At 45.5% G+C, this 24,638-nt stretch overlaps 1 protein-coding gene across 1 annotated transcript in view; it reads right to left on the bottom strand.

Annotated features, from left to right (window-relative positions):
• Nucleotides 1-17,903, bottom strand: part of SLC7A8 (solute carrier family 7 member 8) — a 63,828-nt gene extending 45,925 nt beyond the window's left edge. The window contains exon 1 of the mRNA XM_007537704.3: nucleotides 16,970-17,903. Within this exon, the coding sequence (XP_007537766.1) occupies nucleotides 16,970-17,117 (148 nt within the window). The 5' untranslated portion in view covers nucleotides 17,118-17,903. The remainder of the gene's footprint in view (nucleotides 1-16,969) is intronic.
• Nucleotides 17,904-24,638: the final 6,735 nt, after the last annotated feature.

Below are 24,638 nucleotides of genomic sequence, written 5' to 3'. Positions count from 1 at the left end.
GGTCTCCTCCCTCATCCAGGATGCCTCTCCTCTGGGAATTACACAACACACCCTTTAGCTGCACTGCAAGGCCTTTAAACTTGGGCACAGCCCAGAGGAGTTTCTGGAGTGGCTTTGGAAAAGGGGAAAGCCAAGAAAGGGCTTTCCTACTTTCTTGATAAAATGGTTGCAGAATGACCACAGTGGGAATGTTTGCCTGAATTGTTTTACTCAGACCCATTGTCTAGAAAGCCATTCAAACATGAGATGCCCACTGGTCTAACACAGCCAAGGTGCTTGAGGTCAGGATTCCAGCCCTCTCTTTCATCCACCCCAGTTAGTAAACTAATCATCCTGTTACATGAATCTTCATGAGTGAAAATGGGTCCTAGCATGCCTGTCATTCTTCCTGTCAAATAACCTCCAAGTAAACCACTCCATTAAAAGAGAGCCAAGTTGTATCTATGGGCAAGTCTTTACTAGGAAAATTGCTAGAATTGAGAAAATACACACTTGCCATGAATAATCTCTAACTTCTCCATCTGTGGGCAACACCCACGTGACTCCTATTAAGGTCTTACTCACATCCAGGCCTGTCCACACTGGAATGCTATGGCCATGACATGACTTTCTTGGGAATGGAATCATAGGCATCTAATGCCTAATAGATGCTCAGATCCAAAACGTTCTGACCTCCCATACTAACTCATGCTAGCCCTGAAATCTAGCTAGAACTCCTACTCAGCTTTAGATGTTCAGGCCATTTCTGGGATGTCTGGAGAAAGCCATGATGAACCTTTGAGCTTCTTACATAAAGTGGCTGGGAGGAGCTCAGGATTCTTGGGACTGGAGGGAGAGTGTGGAAGCAAGGGCTAGGCTTTGAGCTTCAGGGCTGGCCAGGAAGCTCACCAGGTCTCTCACCCACCCTGTATACATTTTCCCATCAGGGCTGAACAATGGGTGACAGCAAGTTTAGACTCTGACACACCCCTGTGGAATTGCCATCTCTGATGGCATGAGTGGAGGTGTGGAGGTGCTAGGGCTCTGGTGTGTGGGATACCTCACTCAAAAGTGAAAAGGCCACTAGAATTAGAGTCAGGGCAACCACTGAGTCCTAGCTATGTCATTCACAAGCCATAGGACTTAAATGTTTCCCCCCCCCACCCCACCCCCTTACAGGATCTCTCTTTTTATTTTATTTTTTCCTTTTTTATTTTTTCTTATTTTGTTTGTTTAGATAAAGACAGGAAGAGAATGAAAGAGACCATAGCACTGAAGAATCCTTCAATGCATGGGGCTGGGCTCAAAACTAGATGATGCAGGGAGCCCTGGGATTCCCACACAGACATGATGGGCCTAGACCTCTAGCAGGTCCCTCTCTCCATGGTCACTGATCATCTCCATTAGGAACAGCATAATGGACCCCTTTGTGGGCCCCTTCAGGACCTGGCCCTCAGTGGATCAACAATGGTAGGGACTATTCCATTCTCCAAAGGAAGGTTGGGCAACATAGTCTACCACTTGAGGAAGATGGGTCCTGAAATTAGTACAGCCTGGAATGTTCTTAGCCATGACCACAGAATGTGAGCTCAGACCTACAGGGATGCAGAGGTTACACAGGCTCCTGTGCTGAGTATGGGCCCCAGCTCAAATCAATGGAGTTTACAGTTAACAATATTTATATACTTTTCCCATATTTGGGAGCTACTCTCTTTCCTGATCCATCTTTCTAGTCCTTTTTCCAACCATCTCCCCAGATAATACCTTGGGTCCACCTGCACGTTAGCTGTCAGACTCATGCAAAAGTCATGGGCCCCTTGGAAACCTAAAATAGACCTACTAGCTTTTTCCAAAACGAAGACCCCAAATCTTCATCTGCAATATTCTTGCCTTTAGGTTCATGATTAGTCAACAGTTTGTTCTGCTTTATATCTTACCTCTTTTTCAGCCACTAGGTTCCTTCCAGATGCTAGCCTGACTTCGCTGAGCAGACAATCCCACCAATGTGTCCTGGAACCCCACCTCTCCAGAGCCCTGCCCCACTAGGGAAAGAGACAGACTGGCAGTATGGATTGTCCCGCCAACTCCCATGTTCAGCAGGGAAGCAATTACAGAAGCCAGACCTTCCACCTTCTGCATCCGCATAATGACCCTGGGTCCATACTCCCAGAGGGATAAAGAATAGGGAAAGTTTTCAAGGGAGGGGATGGAATACAGAGTTCTGGTGGTGGAGATGTGTAGAATTGTACCCCTCTTATTCTATGGTCGTGTCAATATTTCCATTTTATAAATAAAAAAATTAGGAAAAAAACTAGATAATGCATAGGATGAAGCAACATGCTGTCCATGTGAGCTATTTTACTGGCTCTTAAAGCTCCTCTCTCTCGTAAAGACCCCCCCCACTCTCTCTGTCTCTCTCTCTCTGTATTTATGTAATAATGATAAAGAGAGAACCAGAGCATCACTCTTGTACATGTGATGATAGGGATTGTACTCAGGACCTCAAGCTTGAGAGTCCAACACTTTATCTGCGGTGCTACCTCCCAGGCCACAGGGCCTGAATTCTTCTACAAGTCCCTTCCTCCATCTGCAATCATTTCCATCTGCCGGCCACCACCCCCCCATTGGGGGTGGTGGTTGTGGAGATCAAGGGAGATAAGAAAGTGTGGGAGAGCACTCTGTAATTTGTGACACACTGGCAAATATCAGAGATCGCTGGCATCTACCATTTGGGATACATATCAACCCTGACAGAATCTGCTTTGCAGGCTTGGCTCCAGGATAACGTTGTGGAGCCAGGACTGTGAAGCAGTCTCTGAATCATATGTCTGCTTGTCTAGGTGTAATTTTCAGATGCTGTAGGTGGGCGGCCCGCAGGTAATTGCAGTGCACCCACTCTGTACATGCTTGCTTGAAAAGGTAATTGGGGAGCACTTGTTCACACAGGGACTTTAATGGAATAGCTGGAGCCAACCACCACCCACCACCTCCTAAAAGACAGGCATCCTGGCCTGAGGGGCCAAGGATGTAGAGACCTCAACTATTCCTATTAAGGATTCACATCTGGTCTCCAGAAGCTCCCAGTCCAGCAGGGGAGTCAGGTAGCAGCAGTGAGAGGCTGTCTGCCTCAGTGGTTCTCATCCAGGGGTGTTTCAGCACCACCCTTCTCAGCCGCCCCCCCCCCCCCACACACACACACACATCCCAGATAATGTTGGCAATGTCTGTAGATGTTCCTGGTTGCTGGGGGAAAGGGTGCTATTGGTATCTGCTGGGTGGAGCCCAGGGATACTTCTAAACACTCCACAATGCGCAGGACGGTTCCGGAACAGAAAACAGAAGAGTAATGGTGCCTTCCTTGCCTTCAAGCCTCAATGTTTCTTTCAGACTTGAACTTGGATTTGGTTTTTGGTTTGTTTGTTTGCTTGGTTTTTTTTTTGTTTTTGCCTTCAGGGTTACCGCTGGGGCTTGGTGCTTGAACCATGAATCCACTGCTCCTGGAGGCCATTTTTTCCCATTTTTGTTGCTGTCATTATTATAATTGTTGCCATAGTTACTGTTATTGTTGCCATTGATGTCGTCATTGTTGGATAGGACAGAGAGAAATGGAGAGAGGAGGGGAAGACAAGGAGGGGAGAGAAAGATAGACACCTGCTGACCTGCTTCTCCACTTGTGAAGCGACCCCCCCTGCAGGTTGGGAGCCAGGGGCTCGAACTGGGATCCTTACGCCTGTCCTTGTGCTTCGTGCCATGTGCGGTTAACCTGCTGCACTACCACCCAGCCGTTTGATTTGTTTTTTTAACTCAAAAACAAAAATTTACCATTCATGGGAATGACTCTTATAAAAGCAATAAAATAAAATAAACCTTGGGATGGGGAAGTAACACAGTGGTTTAGGCCTAGGGCTCTGAAACCCAGGTTTACCCCTCAGTACCACCATATACCAGTGGTGATCAATGGTCTGGTTTAAAAAAAATTAAAATTGAGGCCAGGCAGTGGTTCCCTTGGTACATGTAACTATGCTTGATGACCAAGGCGCAGGCCCTGCAGGGTGGAAACTTCATGAGAGGTGAAGCAGTGCTGCAGCTACCTCTCCTTCTCTCTCCTTCTCCCTCTCTCCCTCCATTTATCTCTGCTACTTTCTATCAAAAAATAAAATAAAAGAAGAGAGGAAGGAAGGAAGGATGGAAGGAAGGAAAGAGTGGCAGTGTGGAGTCATCATGCAGGCACTGGACCCCCGCAATTACCCTGGTGACTTATATTGTATAAAATAAACCATTGAAATGAGAGCTCATACATGCAAAGCATGTGCTCTACCACTGAGCTACATCTTGGCTTGAAAAATAACTCATTTTTAAGTCCCCCACCACCACCAGGGCTATGGCTGTAGCTCTTGTATGAACAAATCCACGGTTCCTGGTGGTCCTTTTTTTGTTTTGGGCAGAGGATGAGAGACACAGAGAGGGGAAGAGAAGTAGTGACACCTGTATCACTGCTCCCATTGTTCATGAAGCTTCCCTCTTGAAGGTGGGGATAAGGGTTTGAGTTCAGTTACTCCAGCATGATAATGTGTGTTCTACTGGGTACATCACCACCTAGCCTCTAAACTAAATTTTTGTTGTTGTCAAGGTTGATCCCTAGTATCACATATGCCAGAGTAGAGTGGTCCCCTCATCCTCTCACAAAACTAATTAAAAAATTTTAATGCTGTGTGGTGTAAAAAGAAAATAAATCAATGGGAGTCAGGCGGTAGTGCAGCGGGTTAAGCACACGTGGTGCAAAGTGCAAGGACCGGCGTAAGAATCCCAGTTCGAGACCCTGGCTCCCCACCTGCAGGTGTCTATCTTTCTCTCCCCCTCTCTGTCTTCCCCTCTTCTCTCCATTTCTCTCTGTCCTATCCAACAGCGATGACATCAATAACTACAACAATAAACAAGGGCAACAAAAGGGAATAAATATTTAATTTAAAATAAGTATGTTTACTGTCTTAACCTTTTTTGTTTTCTGCACCAGTTTCATACATGATTCCACCACTCCTCGTGATGTCTATTTTTCTTCCTTTTTTAATTCATAGAGAAGAAGAGAGAGAGAGGGAGAAAGAGAGAGAGAGAAAGAGGAGACAACTGCACTGATCCACCATTCATCAAGTATCCTCCCCCACCGTGGCTCCCGTGTGGTGCCAGGGTCCTCGGGGATGGTAACGTGTGCATTTTACTGGGTGAACTACACCCCAGCCCCATTTTAACTATTTCTAAGTGTACAGTTCAACAATGCAAAGTATACCCACATTACTGGGAAACAGTCTTCCGACGGACGATTTACTTTTCACTGTTACTGTTCAACAAATGCTTTCTAAGTCCTTACAGTGTACCAGACTAAGTGGGGATGTAAGCACGAGTGATGCTCAGTTCCTGTCGTCAAGACATTGTGTGGCCAAGAGAAGGCAATATGTGGACACAGAGCTGACAACACCAGACAGAGGAGAAGTAGCAAGAATGCTACTGTAGGCAGAACAGCAGGCATGGGGAAGGTCACTGGGTGAGCTGTTCAGAAGAAGCTTCCTGGAGGAGGGGAAGCATGGGGACGAAGCTCTGATGAGTAAGGAGACCAAATCTAGAGAGAAAAAGGCAAAAGCATTGGCTGGGCTAGGAGCCGCGCAGGCTCAAGCTGTAACTGCCAGTTCTTATCACATAACCTGTCAACTTTAAGTTTCTGTACCAGTGTCAGTGAGTGTATCATATATGTGAGTTGAGGCAGGAAGGTAACACCGCAGAGGAAGTAAGAGTGGGAAGGCATGAACTCAAGTTAAGAAGTCCTATTAACAGGACCTATATTTACCGTAGGAAACTGGCTGTGTTTTAATATTTCACAAGGAACTCCCATCTACAGCTAAGTGAGCTGGTAATTCACGAGTTCCAAGGAGTGATCTGCAAAGCCAAGACTGTCTCTAAATACCCTCTCCTGCTCTGCCCTCTCTGCTGCCTCCCTCTCCACAACACACCGATGTGAATCGTGTGAGAATGTACTCTTCCCACTTCCAGCCTGAAGGCCATTCAGCAAATGCCTCTGGCAGCTCTTCCTGGACACTCTATACAACACGCAACGGCAGACTCCCAGGAAACAGCTGAAGACTTAGTGCATTTCGCAGGTCTACAGACTAGGCCCTTTAAAGTCTATTTATAGACCAGAAAGACACACTAATAATTAATTCTGCAGCAACAGTAGGCCCTCTCCCTGGGCAGCCCAACTTCACACAGTGCAGCTCGGAGGGAGGCTGCCGGGAACAGCTTCAGACAGGTTGTGAAACCCTCTCCCCAGCAGTGACGTCACTGCCAGGGCTGAGGATATTTAAAGCAGACAGCAAACCAACTGACAAGACTTGTGACTGTGCAAAGGATGAAGGATGAGATGTGATCGATAAAGCTCAGAATTCATTCATTCTATAAATAGAACAGCTGAAAATAAACTCGAGAGGGTAATTTTGCCTCAGTGAAATGATATTTCGCCGGGCTTGGCACAGGACTGAGCATACATACTGGATGAATGTTCACCGAATGTTAAATCGTAGAATGATCCTGAATCCTGTGACCCACGGCTCCTGCCCCTGGCCCAGGGGTCAGACTGCATTTTGTACTGTCGGGTTTGCCAGGGGAAGGGGACTTGTGGTTAGGGGCTCTCTCTAGACCCACTTTAGCAGGGAAATAAGATGCTAAGTGCTTGCCGTACTTAGTGGGGAGTTAAAAAACTGGGAGGAAAGACCGGGAGGTGTCACACCCAGTAGAGCGCATGCTACAGTATGCAAGGACCTGGGTTCAAGTCCCCCATTCCCTAGCTGCAAGGTGGGAAGCTTCACAAGTGGTGTCTCTCTCCCTCTCTATCTCCCCTCCCCTCTCAGTTTTCCTCTGTCTCTATCCAAAAATAAAGTAAAATAAATTGGGAGGGAACAGTTCCTAGACCCTCTGAGTCCCTGAGCGTTTGCTGCTTTTGGTAGCTCAGGATCTGTCATTGGAGTTATCTGCTCACGTTTGCTTTTTTTGACACCCATAAAACAGTAACAACCAGTGGTCCGGGAGGTGGCGCAGTGGTAAAGCTTTGGACTCTCAAGCATGAGGTCCTGAGTTCAATCCCCAGCAGCACATGTGCCAGAGTGATGTCTGGTTCTTTCTCTCTCCTCATATCTTTCTCATTAATAAATAAAATCTTTAAAAAATAAACAAACAAGGGAGTTGGGCAGTAGTGCAGTAGGTTAAGTTCACATGGCACAAAGCGCAGGGACCGGCTTAAGGATCCCGGTTTAAGCCCCCGGCTCTCCACCTGTAGGGGAGTCACTTCACAGGCGGTGAAGCAGGTCTGCAGGTGTCTATCTTTCTCTCCCCCTCTTTGTCTTCCCCTCCTCTCTCCATTTCTCTCTGTCCTATCTAACAACGGCAACATCAATAACAACAATAATAACTACAACAACAATTAAAAAAAGGGCAACAAAAGGAAAAATAAATAAATATTTTTAAAAAACAGGGAGGAGAGGAAGACAGAGAGGGGGAGAGGCAGCATGCTGTGGGATTCCCTCAGAGAAAAGCAGAAAACCCACCAGTGTGACCTCATCCTCCCACACCACATCAATAAGCTGATTTATTTCAGCCAAGTCATATAAGACAGTGCTAGCCTCTGACACAGTCATTCAATTGGGGTAAGAATTTTGCTGTTGTTGTTGTTGTTGTTTTCTTGTTGTTATTTTTAGAAATAAAATGGGCTGTTTGGGTCTGCTCTAGGATATGACTTTTAGCTGCTGGGTTCCTATTTTCTTCTGCCAACCCTAAGGATTTCCTGCCATCCGCTCAAAGCTGCAACTCTGTTCTTTGGGGAGAACTTACTGCAGCCCTCCAGCAGCAGGCTTAACTAGATTGTTCCCTGAGCTGCCTGGTTCCTGGAGGCAGGAAGCTTGCAGCAGGATCCAGGGTCCAGCTCTGATGCCCGGAGCTCCGTGAGGCGGAGCATTCTGGCTAAGCCTAGGGGCTTCAGACTTTAATCACCAAGAGTTAAGCCTGGCGTCTATGCAGCCCAGTGACTTACTCATTTCAACATTCCCTTCTCTTTATGTCGTGGGACTAGATGTGAGCACTTAATTATTATTATTTTATTTCCTTTTTTTTATTTTTTAACACTGCTCAGCTCTGGCTTATGGTAGTGTGTGTGTGTGGGGGGGGGGGGTTTGGAGCTGGGACTTTGGAGCCTCAGGCATGAGAGTCTGTGTCTTTGCATAACCATTATGCTATCTACCCCCCCACACACACACACCCGATACGAGCACTTATGAAGCACTGAACAGGTATCCGGCACACAGCAGCACTCTGTAAATTGTGGCTACTTATTATTATTATACTACTGGGCATGGCCTTTCTCTATTCACCAACATGTGTTTGTTTTGACAAGCCTCTGTGCTGGCTTCTGTCTCAGAGTTTTCCTTGTGAACAATGAGACTTTTAAACATATTTTCATACTGAAGAAACCCAATCCTAATCTCTCCATGTTTAAAAAATATATTGAAGTACACATCAAGAAACTGTTTTTACACTTCCACTCTCTGGTTAACACCCCATAGACATTTTAGGGAGTACAGACTAACACAGACTGTTAAGAGTCTAAAATTGGGAGTCAGGCGGTAGCGTAGTGGGTTAAGCGCACATGGTGCAAAGCGCAAGGACCCGCGTGAGGATCACAGTTCAAGACCCCAGCTCCCCACCTGCAGGGGAGTTGTTTTACAGGCGGTGAAGCAGGTCTGCAGGTGTCTATCTTTCTCTCCCCTTCTCTGTCCTCCCTTCCTCTCTCCATTTCTCTCTATCCTATCCAACAATGATGACATCGATAACAACAACAACAATAACTACAACAATAAAACAACAAGGGCAGCAAAAAGGAATAAATAAATAAACAAATATTTTTTTAAAAAAAGAAGAGGCTAAAATGTTCTTTTAAAAAAGTTTAATTTGTGTGTTGTTCAGGAGATGGTGCAGTAGATAAAAAGATTAATTTGTATTATTGAAATCAGATAAGAGAGGGTTTCATATAAGAGACAAGTCAGAGTAGCACCCTGGAACAGGCAACACCAGGATTCAGATGGAGAGCCTCAAACATGCAAGTCCTATGCAAGCTATTGCACCTGGGCTGCAACTATAAAACATTCTTCAGTGGTGTAGACTCTGCCATGGGATCCACAACTTTTTTGGACCTAAAGTGTTTCCAAGTCAGCCCAGCATCATTTCAGTATAGCTCTACACAGTCACACTTTTTTGTTGTTGTTGACAAATATCTTTTTAAAAAAGTGTCCCCCCAACTTTTTCAATATTAGACATGCATGGTTTTCCCAGTCACTCTTGGCTCTTAGTTCACCTACTAGAAATGGATAATAAAAGCTTTGGCAGCTAAGTCAGATCATATCAGAAATCAGTTACATCTCCCTTGGCAAACTATCTACCAGGTCTTTCCCATGTTTAAAATAAAGATAGTATTGCTTCACTAGCATTGTAGTCAGGACTTAATAAGGCAATATATGTAAAGAGTTACCAGCCTGGGAGGTGGTGACATGACTTTAAGTGCTGGAATCGCAAGCATAGAATTCCCTGAGTCTGATCACACCCTGGCATGGCATGTGTCAAAGTGACGGTCTGGTTAGCTCTATCACAAATAAATGCATCTTTAACAATTATAAAAATGCTTTTAAAAAGAGCCAATAGGTGGCCTGGGAGGTAGAAAAGTGGATAAGCATTGTACTCTCAAGCGTGAGGTCCTGAGTTCAATCCCCCGGCAGCATATGTACCAGAGTGATGTCTGATTCTTTCTCTTTCTCAGTAATAAATAAAATATTTTTTAAATGAGCTAACATCACAGGAGTTGATATTTTATGAGGATCCAATAAATGTTACTTAGTCTGACTAAAAAAATGTATGAGAGGGGCCAGGTGGTGGTTGAGTGCACATGTTAAAATGTGCAGTGACCCAAGTTCAAGCCCCAGTCCCCACCTGTAGGGGGAAAGCTTTGTGAGTGGTGAAGCAGGGCTGCAGATGTCTCTCTCCCTCTCTTTGTCCCCTTTCTCTCAATTTCTGGCTGTCTCTACTCAATGAATAAATAAAGACAATAAAAATATTTTTTAAAATGTCTGAGAGAGACCAGAGCACCACATCGTCACTTATGATGTTTGTTGTTTTGTTATGTGGACTGAACCCAGGGCTGCAAACATGCAACGATGCACTTTATCACGAGCCATCTCCCGGCTCCAATAAGCACTGTTTTTCAAATCCAGTAAGTTGGGAGACAGCGGGCCAGTGGCTAAACCTGCTTCCACTACTGCCCTGCAGCAAATACACCAAGTTCCCTCCAAAATATACATTGTGTTAAAAACAAAATGATGAGACAGAAAGATAGGGCGCACATTTTTCTTCAGGCTTTGCAGCCAGTCTGGAGCCTTCAGATCTAGGTTTTGGCCATGAGCCTAAATATAAAACTAGTGGGGGGAAAAATGACCTGAAGACCAGAAAGTTAATGGACACCTCTCCCATGATTTACAAGAATTCTAATCCTGTAGGTGCATGTTGGGAGGGTGAGTGGGAGCGTGGTCTACATGGGCAGATCCCCCAAGTCTTAAGCAACAGAGAGCGTCACCTTCTTCCACTCCCCACGGACCCACTCAGCTCCCCCTTAATGGGGTCATCAACTTTCAGGAGCACCGTGCTAATTACTCCACGTTTAAAATGAATAAGGATCTTTGCCCAGGAGCCAAAAGAAAAGTTCCCTTTTAGGGCCAAAAGAAAAAGATAATAATTCTGTTTGAGAGTTCACACAAGCTTGGGGGCCAGTATGTGGTGCACCCAGTTAAATGTACATGTTAACCATGCACAAAGGCCCAGTTCAAGCCTCAGGTCCTCACCTGAAAGGGGGAATTACAGGTCTCTCTCTCTTCACCACCCCCTACTATCTCAGTTTCTCTCTGTCCTATCAGAAAAAAAAAAAAAAGAAGGCTGTTGGGAACAGTGGATTGATTAGTAATGTAGGCTGTACCCTGAGCGGCAGTAAGAAGAAAGAGAAAGGGAGTTAGGTGGTAGCGCAGTGGGTTAAGAGCATGTGGCACGAAGCAAGGACGGGCGTAAGGATCCCGGTTCGAGCTCCCGACTCCCCTCCTGCAGGGGAGTCGCTTCACAGGTGGTGAAGCAGGTCTGCAGGTGTCTGTCTTTCTCTCCCCCTCTCTATCTTCCCCTCCTCTCTCCATTTCTCTCTGTCCTATCTAACAACAACGACCTCAACTACAACAACAAAAACTAAAACAACAAGGGCAATGAAAGGGAAAAATAAATACAAATAAATGTTTTTTTTAAAAATAACAAGAGAGAGAAGGAAAGGAAGGGAGGAGAATTCAGACAACCTTTAACTTTGAATTCTGGTTTCACTACTTTGTAGCTGTGTCCTCAACAAATTGCTTAACCCTCAGAGCTTCTGTTTCCTTATCTGGGGACAGGGATAGTATGTTCCTATCCCTGTTGTGAGGGTTCAATTAAGTAATGCATGTTGGGTAACTGGGCAAGTGCCTGGCATATAGTAAGTGTTTAATAAAGAGAGATATTAATAGCTTTGGTATCATTAATAAATTAAAGTTGCTGCTTCTTCATCTCTCTTCAGACTTGGGGGAGACTCCACACCTTTGGGCAAATCTAAATTCTCCTGTTGGTAACAGGTCCCCTTAGCCAAGTACATTGGTTAGATTAGGGCAAAGGCGAGGTTAAAACTTTTAAATAAGCCAACTTGATTGTCCAGTTTTGATGGAATAACTCTGACTGGAAGATTTTTCAAAGTGCCAGGAGGCAGACAGCTCATTCACCCGGGAGAATGTGCTGCCCAGGGAGCACTGGACTGTGAGCAGCACTGTGGAGTCTCTCCTCTCTCTCTGCTGCTCACTGTCTCCTCTCCCCCAAAAGAAAAAAAATAAAAAGGTGAGGGGGATTGGTGGATTAGAAATTGGGCCCAGCGGTCCGGGAGGTGGCGCAGTGGATAAAGCATTAGACTCTCAAGCATGAGGTCCTGGGTTCAATCCCCAGCAGCACATGTACCAGAATGATGTCTGGTTCTTTCTCTCTCCTCCTATGTTTCTCATTAATAAATAAATAAAATCTTTAAAAAAAAAAAAAAGAGAGAAAGAAAGGAAGGAAGGAAGGAAGGAAGGAAGGAAGGAAGGAAAAAAAGAAAGAAAGAAATTGGGCCTGAGAGGTTGTTCAGTAGAATCACTTGTGAGGCCCTGAATGCATTCCCTAATGCTTCCAAAATAAATAATTTCAGGTCTGGTTTCCAGTGGCCCCTCAGATAAATACTTCTTTTGCTATACTGCCCTCAGTACAAGAATTTTTTATATAAGAGTCAATGAAATTCCACAGTCCTTTGAGTATTCCTTGTCGGGTACTCTCCTGAGCACTGAAGCTTAAGAGATGAGCAGGACACATCCCCCAGCCTCAGGAAGTAACCCTTTAGTCATTCTTCTTCTTCTTTTTATTATTATCTTTATTTATTTATTGGATAGAGACAGCCAGAAATCAAGGGGGATGGGCAATAGGGAGAGAGATAGAGAGACCTGCATCTCTGCTTTACCATTTGCAAAGCTTTCCCCCTGCAGGTGGGAACCAGGGGTTCGAACCCAGGTCCTCACGCATTGTTAACATGTGTACTCAACCAGGTGCATCATCACCCAGTCCTTTTAGTCATTATTAATTTTCTAAAAATTTTCCCAGAATCACCTTCTCTATGCCATCTTTCCCCACATCCTTCAAGATTTTTTTTTTAACCACCAGGTTTATCACTGGAGCTCCATACCCGCACAGTTCCACCAGCGCTGGTGGAATTTCACTATCTTTCTCTCTTTTAGATAAGAGAAACAGAGAGAGAAGGAGAGATTCCAAAGAATTCATAAAGTTTTCCTTCATGCAGATGCTTCCAATTGTTGGTCTGGGACTCAAACCCAGATCCTCATGCCTTGCTCTGCTGGGTGAGCTGTCTCCTTGCCCCCATCAAGATACTTATTAATTTATTTCTGGGTGAGAGCTTCTCTTTTAATTTTTTAATTACTATTATTTTCCCTTTTGTTGCCCTTGTTTTTTTATTGTTGATGTAGTTATTATTGTTATTCTTGCTGATGCCGTCACTGTTAGATAGGACAGAGAGAAATGGAGAAAGGAGGGGAAGACAGAGAGACAGAGAGGAAGAGAGAAAGATAGACACCTGGAGACCTGTTTCACCACCTGTGAAGCGACTCCCCTGCAGGTCAGTAGCTGGAGCCTCAAACCTGGATCCTTACCCCAGTCCTTGCACTTTGTGCCATGTGCGCTTAACTTGCTGCGATGCCTCCCAACTCCCGAGAGCTTCTCTTTTATGCTGCCCACTGTTCGCTCACTTTGCTCCCCTTCAGGTCTTATACATCCAGATGAACCTAATATTCAGTGTTCTATCTAATGCACATGAATCTCACCTCCCCAATCAGGTTATAAGGATAAAATTCTCTTTTAGTTCATTTTATATTTCTTTTCTTTTTTCATTTTATATTTCTGTAGCAACTGTCATTTCCATTTTAAATCATCAACAATGACTGTGCATGCTTATTGCTTTGTCCTATGGCTTGATTCTATAAGCCTGTGATAATTCATCCCTCTAAATCAACTGAGTATGAAAAAGATGTGGGCCAGTTGTTACTTTCCCATAGTGCATCACGTTATCCACTCAGGCAATTTCCTTTCTTTTCTGGCCTTCTAATTCTCTTTCTTCCGCATTAACCTGGATCACTGAGTTCCCAGTGGAAAACGCCATTTCTACATTTCTTGAAAAAACTTGCATCACTTGCATCCACTCAGAAATCCTTCTAGAAGAGAAGTCTGTGCTCCACAAGGAGTCTGTGCTCAGATAAGTCAACAGCCCCGCAGGAGGGGAAGCCAAACAACACCCTTACATCCCACCCCCCCAGCCTGTACACCATCCTAAGGGGAACTCTGCATCTCCTCTTAAGCTGAGGTCACCACACATGTTTGCATAGAAACAATGTTGAGACTTTTCCAACAGCCTAATAAAATACCAATCACTCCATAGTAACTCCCACACTTTGGAAAAGTAATTTAACTTCCCCAAGGTTACATATTTCAGGATCACTTTTCATTATAGAACACCCACATCATTACTCCTTAAAATGTTATTTATTCATCAGAGTATCAGTCTGTCATATGTGATACTGAAAATTGACCTCAGGACCTCATGCTTGAGAGGTAAACTTTTCCCACTGCATCCCCCCCACCCAGGGCACATCATTATTATTCTTATTACTGTAGTGGCACCATGGTCCCAGCTGGGACTGTTGTCACACTGAAGTGCCATCAATAAGGCTGTGGACAAATCAGCAACAACATCCATCAGCTGAAGTCTGTGCTTCTTAAGCCCGAACATTCTGGTTTCTTCAGAGTCTTAGGAGGATGCTAAGGAGACAAAAACTCACCCACACATCAGAAAGCACCCTCTGCCCTTTCACCCGCACATATGTAGGGGTGGGCGAGCAAAGCTGAGACAAGAAGGAGGTCTGACTGTGCTTATGTGGGTGTGGGTGTGCACATCTGTGCATGAATCAGGGAGGAAAAGGCTTAATCCTATCAGTCAAACTGGCAAAGGAGAGAGCAGCCTCTGGTCTATTTTTAGACCTTAAATTGGCATGTGCTGTATGTATTGAGTACTTTGCTGATCTCATTCTTCCAAGAACACTGAGATAAAGGAGGGGCAAGGAATAGGTAATGAGAGATTCAGAAGATGACTACAGGTTTTTTTGGTATTTAATGACATTACCTTGCTTACAGCTTATCATCTAACGCCTAGAAAAACCTCGAGTCAGAAAATCAAATAAAGTGGAGGTTCGACTTCAAAAACAGCGTAAGATAACAAGATTGGTGGCTTCTAGGTGTAGAAGTGAAAGAGGCTTATCAGAATACTCGACTGATTTTATTCGATTTCAAGGGCGACTCCAGTGTCACTGCTGCTTGGGAGCCCATGTGTCTGTGCTCGGCATGGGCCACAGGCTCACCCAGAGCAGCCGGCTCCTGGGCACCAGCAGCATATTCTGCCTGAGCACCCTTTCTCTGAAGGGTGGGGGGGGGGTGGGGAGAGGGAGGAAAAATGCTTGACCAGATGGTCTCAGTTCTTGGAGTGAGGACAGTAATGAGCCACTGCCCCACCCCCAATCTCCAAGGCCTCTCTGGAAAGAGGGGCTGTGTCATGTAGGGATGGTGTTACATCCAGGGCCCAGCAGAGTACGGTTAGGTACAAGGGCACTCACGCCTGCTTCCAGTCTCCCAGCCAGGACACAGTTGACCCATCAGTTCCCATTTGACTCCAAATTCAAGCCCTTTAGAGAACCTCAAAGATTCACAGGTCTTTTGTGAACACTGAGAGGGCTACCGTAGGGGAGAGAGCATAATGGTTATAAAAAAGAATTTCATGCCTTAGGTTCCAAGGTCCCTGGTTCAATCCCCAGCATCACTATAAGCCAGAACTGAGCAGTGCTCTGAGAAAAAAAAAAAAAAAGAAAAAAAAACACCTCCATTAAACAACAAGAGAAACTGCATGCTAGGGGGGGTCGGGTTGTAGCATACCTGGTTGAGTGCACATGGAACAATGCACAAGGACCCAGGGTCAAATCCCCAGCCCCCACCTGCAGGGAGAAAGCTTCACAAGTGGTGAAGCAGTGCTGCAGGTATCTCTCTCTCCTCTCTCCCTCCTCTCTCAATTTCTGATTGTCTCTATCCAATAAGTAAGATATATTTTTAAAAAACTGTAAAAAAAAAAAAAAAAAAAGAGAGAGAGAGCGAAACTACATGCCTGCATGCTACACACTTTTAGAAAGTTACAAGCTTGGGGTGGGGGTGATAGATAGCATAATGGTTATGCAAAGAGACTCACAGGCATGTCTGAGGCTCCAAAGCCCCTGGTTCATCCCCTGCACCACCATGGACCAGAGCTGAGCAGTGCTCTGGTAAAAAAAAAAAAAAAAAAAAAGAAAGAAAGAAAAGAAAAAAGAAAGTTACACGCTCTCTCTTCTTCCACGAAGTATTTCTTCATCTATGAAATGTCCTGTCACAGCTATTTCACAAAGTGAAAGTGGCACATGAAACATGGTGACTACAGAAAGGCAAGGCATTACTATTGCCCCTGAAGCTCCCTCTTTCTTTCTTGCCACCAGGATTATTACTGGGACGTGATGCCTGCATGATGACTCCACCTCTCCCAGTGGCCATTTTTAGTGATTTTTTTTTTTTTTTAAACCGGAGCACTGCTCAGCTCTGGCTTATGGCAGTGCAGGGGATCGAACATAGGACTTCAGAGCTTCAGGCCTGAGAGTCTCCTTGCATAACCGTTATATTATCTACCTCTGCCCATGGCCATTTTTTTAATTTTTTTATTTTTTGGCAGAAAGTGATAGAGAAGGGGAGAGAAAGACAGCACTGCTCCAAAGTTTGTGAAGCTTTCCCCTCACAGGTGGGGACGAGGGGCTTGAACCCCGGTCCTTCTGGACCGGAAAGTGTGTGCTCCCCACCCAGTCCAGCGATTTCTTATTATAGTTACATACTGTCTAGACCCTTAGTTTCATACAGCACAATATACCCACAAGTGTGTCTTAGCAGCCAGTCCAACTCTTGGAGAGGAGGTGGCTGCAGAAATGTCAATATTTCAGGCCCCTCTTCCCCTCCCTCCCCCCAGCCTACTAAACCATAACCTACCAACATAGAGTCTGGAGACTTGCTTTTAACCAGTTGGAGGACAAAACTAACTAACTGCCAGCACCTGTCCAGCCGTGCTCAAGGCAGAGACTTGGGCCCTGAACACTTCCTACACCTGTCAAACTTGACCCGTGGGCACAAGCTCCGGCACGGGGGAGGGGGAATAATCCTTTGCAGGGGTTGGGGGTTGCGAATCCAAGGTACTCACCCACGATGATGCCGCAGGCGCTGACCAATCCGATCTCCTTCTTCAGGGCCACCCCGCCCCCTCCGGACCCGGCGTCGGGGTCCGCCTCGGGCTCGCTCCCACCCGGGTGGTTCCTGTCGGTGTTCCGGTGCCGGGCTCCCTTTTCCATCTTTCTCCTTGGGCGCTCAGCCTCCGATGTGTCTCTGTCTTTTTAGAGGTGTGTGGGTGTGAACGTATTCAGAGAAAGAGCCTTTCCAATTAAAAAGAAAAACCTTTCCCGAAGTAAGGACCAGCTCTACTCTCTTTAAAAAATACTAATAAATAAATAAAATAAAAAATATACAGGCACTGGCAGAGAAGGTGAAGGAAAAAAGAAAAGAAAAGACTCCTACACTGGATGGCTACTTCCTTGTCACTTGTGCTTACGGACAAGAGTGGCTTTGGAGGGGGTGAGGGGCGAGGTGCAGGGCGCCCGCAGCTGCAACCCCGCAAGGGATGCGGCGCTCCGCGCGCACAGGCGGCGGCTTATTCCAGAAGCGGCCGCTCTCCGCCGGAGAAATCAGGTTGCCTGTGCCGCCCCGCCAGCCTCCTCTTTGAGGATGAGGATGACAGAAGTTCTCGTTAGCTGAAGCCAAGGCTCCGGGACTTTCTCCGCTTGCAGCGCGGCGCCGCGAACCGGGCCGGCCGGCTCGGGCTGTGCTGTGCGCGCCGGGGGCTCTTACTTCTCCCGCCGGCCGCTTGGCTTCTCCAGGGTCCGCTCGGCCGCGGCTCTCTCGTCCTTGCCCTCCGGCTCGCGAGCTCTGTCCTCACAGCGCCACCGAGCCCATCACCGTGGTGACAGCGGCGTGGCCCGGCGCCCGCGGTGGCGCTTCCCGCTCGGCGAGGGGCTTTTATGCGGCGCGCTGGCCCCGCCCCGCCGCCCGGAGCCGCTCCATCCCGGCCCCGCTCCGCCCGCCGCCGCCCGCCGCCGCCGCCGCCGCCGCCGCGCCCCGCGCCCCGCGCGCCTGCGGCCGCCTCCCTCTCCCCGCCGGCCTCCCGGGAAGGGGTGGGAGAAGCCGGGCGCCGGCCGGCCGGCCGGCCGGCTCGGGCGAGTTCCTTCGCTGGGCTGGCGAGGCGGGTCAAGGCGGCGCACCGCGAGCGAGCTCTCCGCACCCCGGGCCGCGGGGGCGAGGCGCTAAGGTCATCCGGACGCGGGCGCGGGCGCGGGTGCGGGCGCTGCAATATTTATGCCTGGATCACCTGAGGATACGGCGGGGGAGGCTGTCAGGAGATCGGCTTCCAGTTTCTGAGAGCAGGAGCAACCCGAAGCTGGTGGCAGGGGAGTGGAAAGAATGGAGAGTAATGGCAAACGGGCTCGTCTGTCTGTCCAGCTGAGAGCTGGGCAGACTGTAAGGAGAGCCCAGTCACGAGGAAGCCAAGGGTCGTCCACACTTGACTGAGCCCTTATTTAGCTTTAACTGAGACAGGAAACGCAGTGACTTCCATCCATGCCCAGGAAAGAGTGACACAAAGTCTGACGGAATGGGGCCCATGCACAAGTGTCCAAGCACAGGGGTGGGAGGCCGGGGGGCGGGGATGGAGCCCAGGGCCTCAGGAGAAGCACAAACTACTCAGGCTAAACTACCATCCTGGACCTCCGGTCTACTTGTTGGCATCGATAATTTGAAAGGCAGATGGGGAGAGAATGGGGTGACTTAGCTGCTCAGGAAGCAGATCTATTATGAAGAGATGACTCACTTTACGCCTGGGAGGTAGGTAGTGGGAACTCACCCGACTTTCACGCCTGGGGCTCCAGAGGACTCAGGTTCAATCCTCTGGCCACCAAACACCAGAATTAAGTAGTGCTTTGGTCGGTCTCTTTCTTTCTCTCTCTCTCTCTCATGGAAGCAGATGATTTAAAAAAAAAAAAAAAAAACCAGAACACTGCTTAGCTCTGGTTTATGGTGGTGCAGGGGATTGAACCTGGGACTTCGGAGCCGCAAGCATAAGAGTCTCTTTGCATAACCATTATGCTATCTAGCCCCACCAGACAAATGAAATATTATTTTATTTATTTATGAGAAAGATAGGAGGAGAGAGAAAGAACCAGACATCACTCTGGCACATGTGCCGCTGGGGATCGAGCTCGGGACCTCATGCTTGAGAGTCCAAAGCTTTATCACTGCGCCACCTCCTAGACCACATCTCTCTTTTTAAAATATTTCATTTGTTGTGGTCCATGAGGTGGTGGCGCAGTGATAAAACATTGGACTCTCAAGCATGAGGTCCCGAATTTGATCCCCAGCGGCACATGTGCCAGAGCGATGTCTGGTTCTTTCTCTCTCCTCCTATCTTTCTCATAAATAAAATCTTTAAGAGAGAGAGAGAGATTACTTTTTTTTTATTATATTGACATTGTATCTTGGCTTTCCTGAAGAATTTCATCCAGAAACTGCTGCCTGGTGGATGACAATAATGATGCCTATTAATAATTGTATTTTGTGAAAGCTGTAGGAGGCAATATAAAAGACAATATAATTTGCAAACAGAGGCCAGAGTGGTTTAGTAGGTGGAGCACAAGACTCGAATGAGTGAGGTGCAATGTTCATGCCTGGCTCTGCATGTGACAGTCACAGTGATGCTCTGGAGATGATGCAGATATAGATATTCCCTGGAAATGCGTGATTTCACTGCCCTGGGCTGCTTTTCTCATTCAGTTGAGAAAGAGAAAGAGTCAAAACTTCCTCTGGTGCCACACCTCCTATGCTGGGGCTTGAGGCTGAGCTGTGCACATGGCAAAGCACTTTTCAGGTGGCGGTAAGTAGCATAATGGTTTATGCAAACAGACCCACATGCCTGAGGCTTCAAAGTCCCAGGTTCAATTCCCCCATCACCATAAACCAGAGCTGATCGGTAGTTTTTTTTTTCCTTTTTTTTAAGAAAAAAAGGACTTCACTAGCAGTGAAGCAGGTCTGCAGGTGTCTATCTTTCTCTCCCCCTCTGTCTTCCCCTCCTCTCTCCACTTCTCTCTGTCCTATCCAACAATGATGACATCAACAACAACAATAACTTCAACAACAATAAAAACAACAAGGGCAACAAAAGAGAAAATAAAATAGCATAATGGTTATGCAAACTAACTGTCGTGCCTGAAGCTCCAGTCCCAGGTTCAATCCCCTGCACCACCATAAGCCAGAGCTGAGCAGCGCTCTGTAAAATAAATAAATAAAATAATAAAAGGACTTTGGAAAAAAATTAATTTTTTTAAAAGCAAAGCACTTGCCTTACCCAGTGAGCTATCTCTATGGTCCTAATTCAATCTTTTGGTTAAATTAAAAAATACATTGAATCTGTATTATACAAAATTATTTAAGTTACCTCAGCTGAGCAACAATTACAGAAATTTGACCTTTTTTTGGGGGGGGATATTCCAAAAGATTTTGGATCACAAGGAAAATAAAGCCTTTGTTTGTCACAGTGGGGATGGTTGAGTTACTGTGGCAAAGTCCAATCAGCCATCTTGATCACTCAGCAAGTACTAACGGGTTTCAAAGGCTGAGTGTTCAATCCATTCTCTTACCAGTTAAAGATACTGCAAATTGAAAGCCCCAGCAAAAAAGGAGAAAGAGAGAGGTGGGAGTTATGATGTGAAAAAGGATTTTCAACGAAAGGATAGGCAAGGCAGGGAATATATAGCACAAAACTCCATGGGAGAGTATGAGTCATGGGAAATGAAAGAATTTTGAATTGCCTTTGGCCTTTCCTGACAGTGTAACAAAGCATGGAGGGAAAACTTGAGGGATTCATTTTTCAACAACCTGATTTGATGATTTTTGCTCAGATGTCAACATCAAAGTGTAGATAAACAATCTTTCTGCTTCTCAAACATGAGCTGCCTAGGTTTCAAATAGAAGTAATAGAGATTTGATGGAAGATGAAGCATGAATGTAATGTGATGATTTTCAAAGTGTTTTTTTTTTTTTTTTTTTACCAGAGCACTGATCAACTCTGGTTTATGGTTGGTGGGTGGGACAGTGGATTGAATATAGGACTTCAGAGCCTCAAGCATGAGTTTCTTTGCATAATCATTATGCTATCTACCCCTCCTGAATGTGATGATTTTGAGGCCTTTTGCTAAAACCAGTGCAAATAGACCACAAATATGGTGAACTTTAGTCATCCTACTTTATTTTTTTATTTTTTTAATCCCAGTTTATAAACTAAAAAGCTAAAGGAAGGCGCAAGAACGGGTGTAAAGATCCCGGTTCAAGCCCTAGGCTCCCCACCTGCAGAGGAGTTGCTTCACAGGCGGTGAAACAGGTCTGCAGGTGTCTATCTTTCTCTCCCCCTCTCTGTCTCCCCTCCTCTCTCCATTGCTCTCTGTCCTATCTAACAATGATGACATCAGTAACAACAACAACCAAAAAAAGGACAACAAAAGGGAAATTAATTAATTAATTAAAAGCTAAAGGGAGATTACAGACGTTATATATGCTTGGAATACCCTGATACTAAACACACCTAATTAGACAGGAAGTTTCACTGAAAATGATTGTTTCTATTTCTTTAGCACTTTGAATTTACAAGTGGTAAAGGCAAGTTCTTTCCTAGCTTTTTCAGTAATAAACCATGCTCCTTCGATAAGACAAATTATTCATATTTTCTGGCTCTGTTTTCATTGGGATCTTTGTGTCAAAATCCCACAAGAATAACACAGAACACAGGATGGAAAAGAAAAGATTTGGGTATATGGCTTGGGAGGTGGCGCAGTGGATTTTGACCTTAAAAGCATGATCTCCCTAAGTATGATTCCTGGCATTGCATGTACAAAAGTGATGCTCTGCTTCTTTCCTCCCCACCCCTCTTGCTAATAAATAAATCTTAAAAAAAAAAAAAGTTTCAGTATAATCCATTTAGAAAAATCTCTAGGGGGCCAGGTGGTGGCGCACTGGGCTAAGCACATAGTACAAAGGAAGTGCAAGGACCCACACAAAGATCCGGGTTTGAGCGGTCCCCCCACCTGCAGGGGGATCTCTTCACAAGTAGTAAAGCACGTCTGCAGATGTCTATCTTTCTTTCTCCCTCTCTATCCTCCCTCCCCCAATTTCTCTCTGTCCTCTCTAGTAAAACAGAAAGAAGAAGAAGAAGAAGGAGAAGGAGAAGGAGAGGGAGAGGGAGAGGGAGAGGGAGAGGGAGAAGGAGAAGGAGGAGAAGAGCCACGTGGAGTGCAGGCACCACTATAACAATAACCCTGGAGGCAAAGAAAAATCTATGTTGACCATTGCATTTTTTAAAATTCTTAAATCTACTCTACATTTACATATATATTAATTTACTGTCTACATTTAAATAGTGATTTACCATTTATACTTCACTGTTCTGTGTACAGTATCTCAAAAATTTTTTTTTTTAGTATTTATTCCCTTTTGTTGCCCTTTTTATTGTTATAGTTATTATTGTTGTCATCGTTGTTGGATAGGACAGAGAGAAATGGAGAGAGGAGGGGAAAACAGAGAGGGGGAGAGAAAGATAGACACCTGCAGACCTGCTTCACCACTTGTGAGGCGACTCCCCTGCAGGTGGGGAGCCAGGGGCTTGAACCAGGATCCTTACGCAGGTGTGCTTTGCACCACCTGAGCTTAACCTGCTGCGCTACCGCCTAACTCCTTCAAAAATGTCTTTTCATTAAATACTTTAGATAGACAAAGCAGGTGTTTGTTGTTTGTTTTAAAAATTAGGAAGTTGTGCTCAGGTGGTAGGTGGTGCAATGAATTAAACATTGGACCCTCAAGCTTGAGCTCCCCGTTTTAATCCCCAGCATTGAACATGCCAGAGTAATGTTCTGGTTCTCTTTTTCTTTCTCCTCCTCTCTCTCTCTCTCCTCTCTCTCTCTTAAATAAATAAAACTTGGGAAGCTGAGGTCAGAAAAGTGTCTTAATTGGGGTCAAAGACAAGACACTTAATCTCTTCATGACTAAGCAAAGGTATCAATTGTCCACACTGAGAACTTTTCCCCTGGACACTGTAGCTACTTGCTGATGCTTCAATTTCATTCGCACGAGGAAAACAGAAGAACTTTGATCAGGGTAATGTCCACATCTTTCTAGAGAGACACCTAGATAACAGCTAGACCCACAAGGCTGAATCTGCACCCCACCTAACCCCCCATTTATTACCCCTTCACACTCTCCTTGTTCTGATAATTTTTTAAAAAGATTTTATTTATTTATGAGAAAGACAGGAGGAGAGAGAAAGAACCAGACATCACTCTGGCACATGTGCTGCCGGGGATCGAACTCGGGACCTCAAGCTTGAGAGTCCAAAGCTTTATCACTGCGCCATCTCCCGGACCACTGTTCTGATAATTTTTTAACTTAATTTTATTTTTATGTTCACGAGAGAGAAAAAGAGAGGGAAACTAAGCACTGCTCAGCTCTGGTTTATGGTGGTGCTGGGAAGTGAACCTAAGACTACATAGCCTCGGGCATGAAAGTCTTTTGCATAACCATTATGCTGTCTCCCCAGCCCTTGGTCATTTTCAATTACAAGTCCTTACAACTGGCTTCAATACTAGAGTAAGTGAATACTGTTGTTTTGCATGTTTAAGATGAAGAAGAGGGAGGAGGAGGAGAAAGATCCTTTTAACCTGGGAATCAGATCCTTTCAACTAGGTGAGTAGAAGAGTTGTTTTTCCCCCCCCAAGACTGTGGTTCTAACAAGAGAAAGGCTGTGTGAGGCTGACACCTACTGTATAAAGAGAGCTATGACATAGGGATATGCTATGCTATTAATATTCTATCTTCAAACAACACAGAAGTATCTATCTACTGATACAAAAGGATAGGACCCAAAGCACAATCACTCCATTCTTGATTTAATTTTTCGTGGATCCACTAGACAAACACTTTGTTCATTTTCTTTGTAGTATATCAGTGAAATCTGAGGTCACTAACTGGACCCAGATCTCTTTCAGAGGGGAGCTCACAGTCTACGCTCTCCTACTCAGCTCTCTCCTCACACCTACCTGCCAAGAGTCAGAAGGAAATAGTAGTGATTTCAGTTAAACTTAGATCTCTTCCTAGAGTCCCAACAACTACTGCTCATGCTTAAATAATGGCTTCCTGCGCTAGTGACTGGCAGAGCCTTTATTTCATTGGAAATGGAAGGCAAATGGATATTAATGCACAAAAGAAGGAGATTGGAAAGTACGGCCAAGACAGAGCAGGAAGAAAAAAGAAAGAAAAGAAAAGGGCTAGGGGCCGGGTGGTGACGCAATGTGCAAGGACCCGGGTTCAAGCCCCCGGTCCCCACATGCAGGAGGAAAGCTTTGCAAGTGGTGAAGTAGTGCTGCAGGTGTCTCTGTCTCTCTCCCTCTCTACCACCCTCTTGATTTCTGGCTGTCTCTATCCAATAAATAAAGATAATAAAAAAATTTTAATGAAATAAATTTTAAAAAAGGAAAAGGGCTGAGGAAATAGCATATGGGAATGACTTTCATCCTGAGGCTCAGAGATCCCAGGTTCAGTCCCCAGTACCACTGTAAGCCAGAGCTGAGCAGTGCTCTGGTAGAAAGAAAGAGAGAAAGAAAGAAAGAGAAAGAAAGAAAGAAAGAAAGAAGGAAGGAAAAGAAGAAAGGAAAAGGTACTGCCTAGTTAATAAGCCCTTTCTAGTGTATGCTCTGTTTGCCTCTTGAATATATTCACAATTCAAA

The sequence above is a fragment of the Erinaceus europaeus genome, chromosome 16 (assembly GCF_950295315.1).
Source record: "Erinaceus europaeus chromosome 16, mEriEur2.1, whole genome shotgun sequence".
In the NCBI taxonomy this organism is placed as follows: domain Eukaryota; kingdom Metazoa; phylum Chordata; class Mammalia; order Eulipotyphla; family Erinaceidae; genus Erinaceus; species Erinaceus europaeus.
Note: the sequence above shows the minus strand (reverse complement) of the source record. Positions and strands in the feature narration are given on the sequence as shown.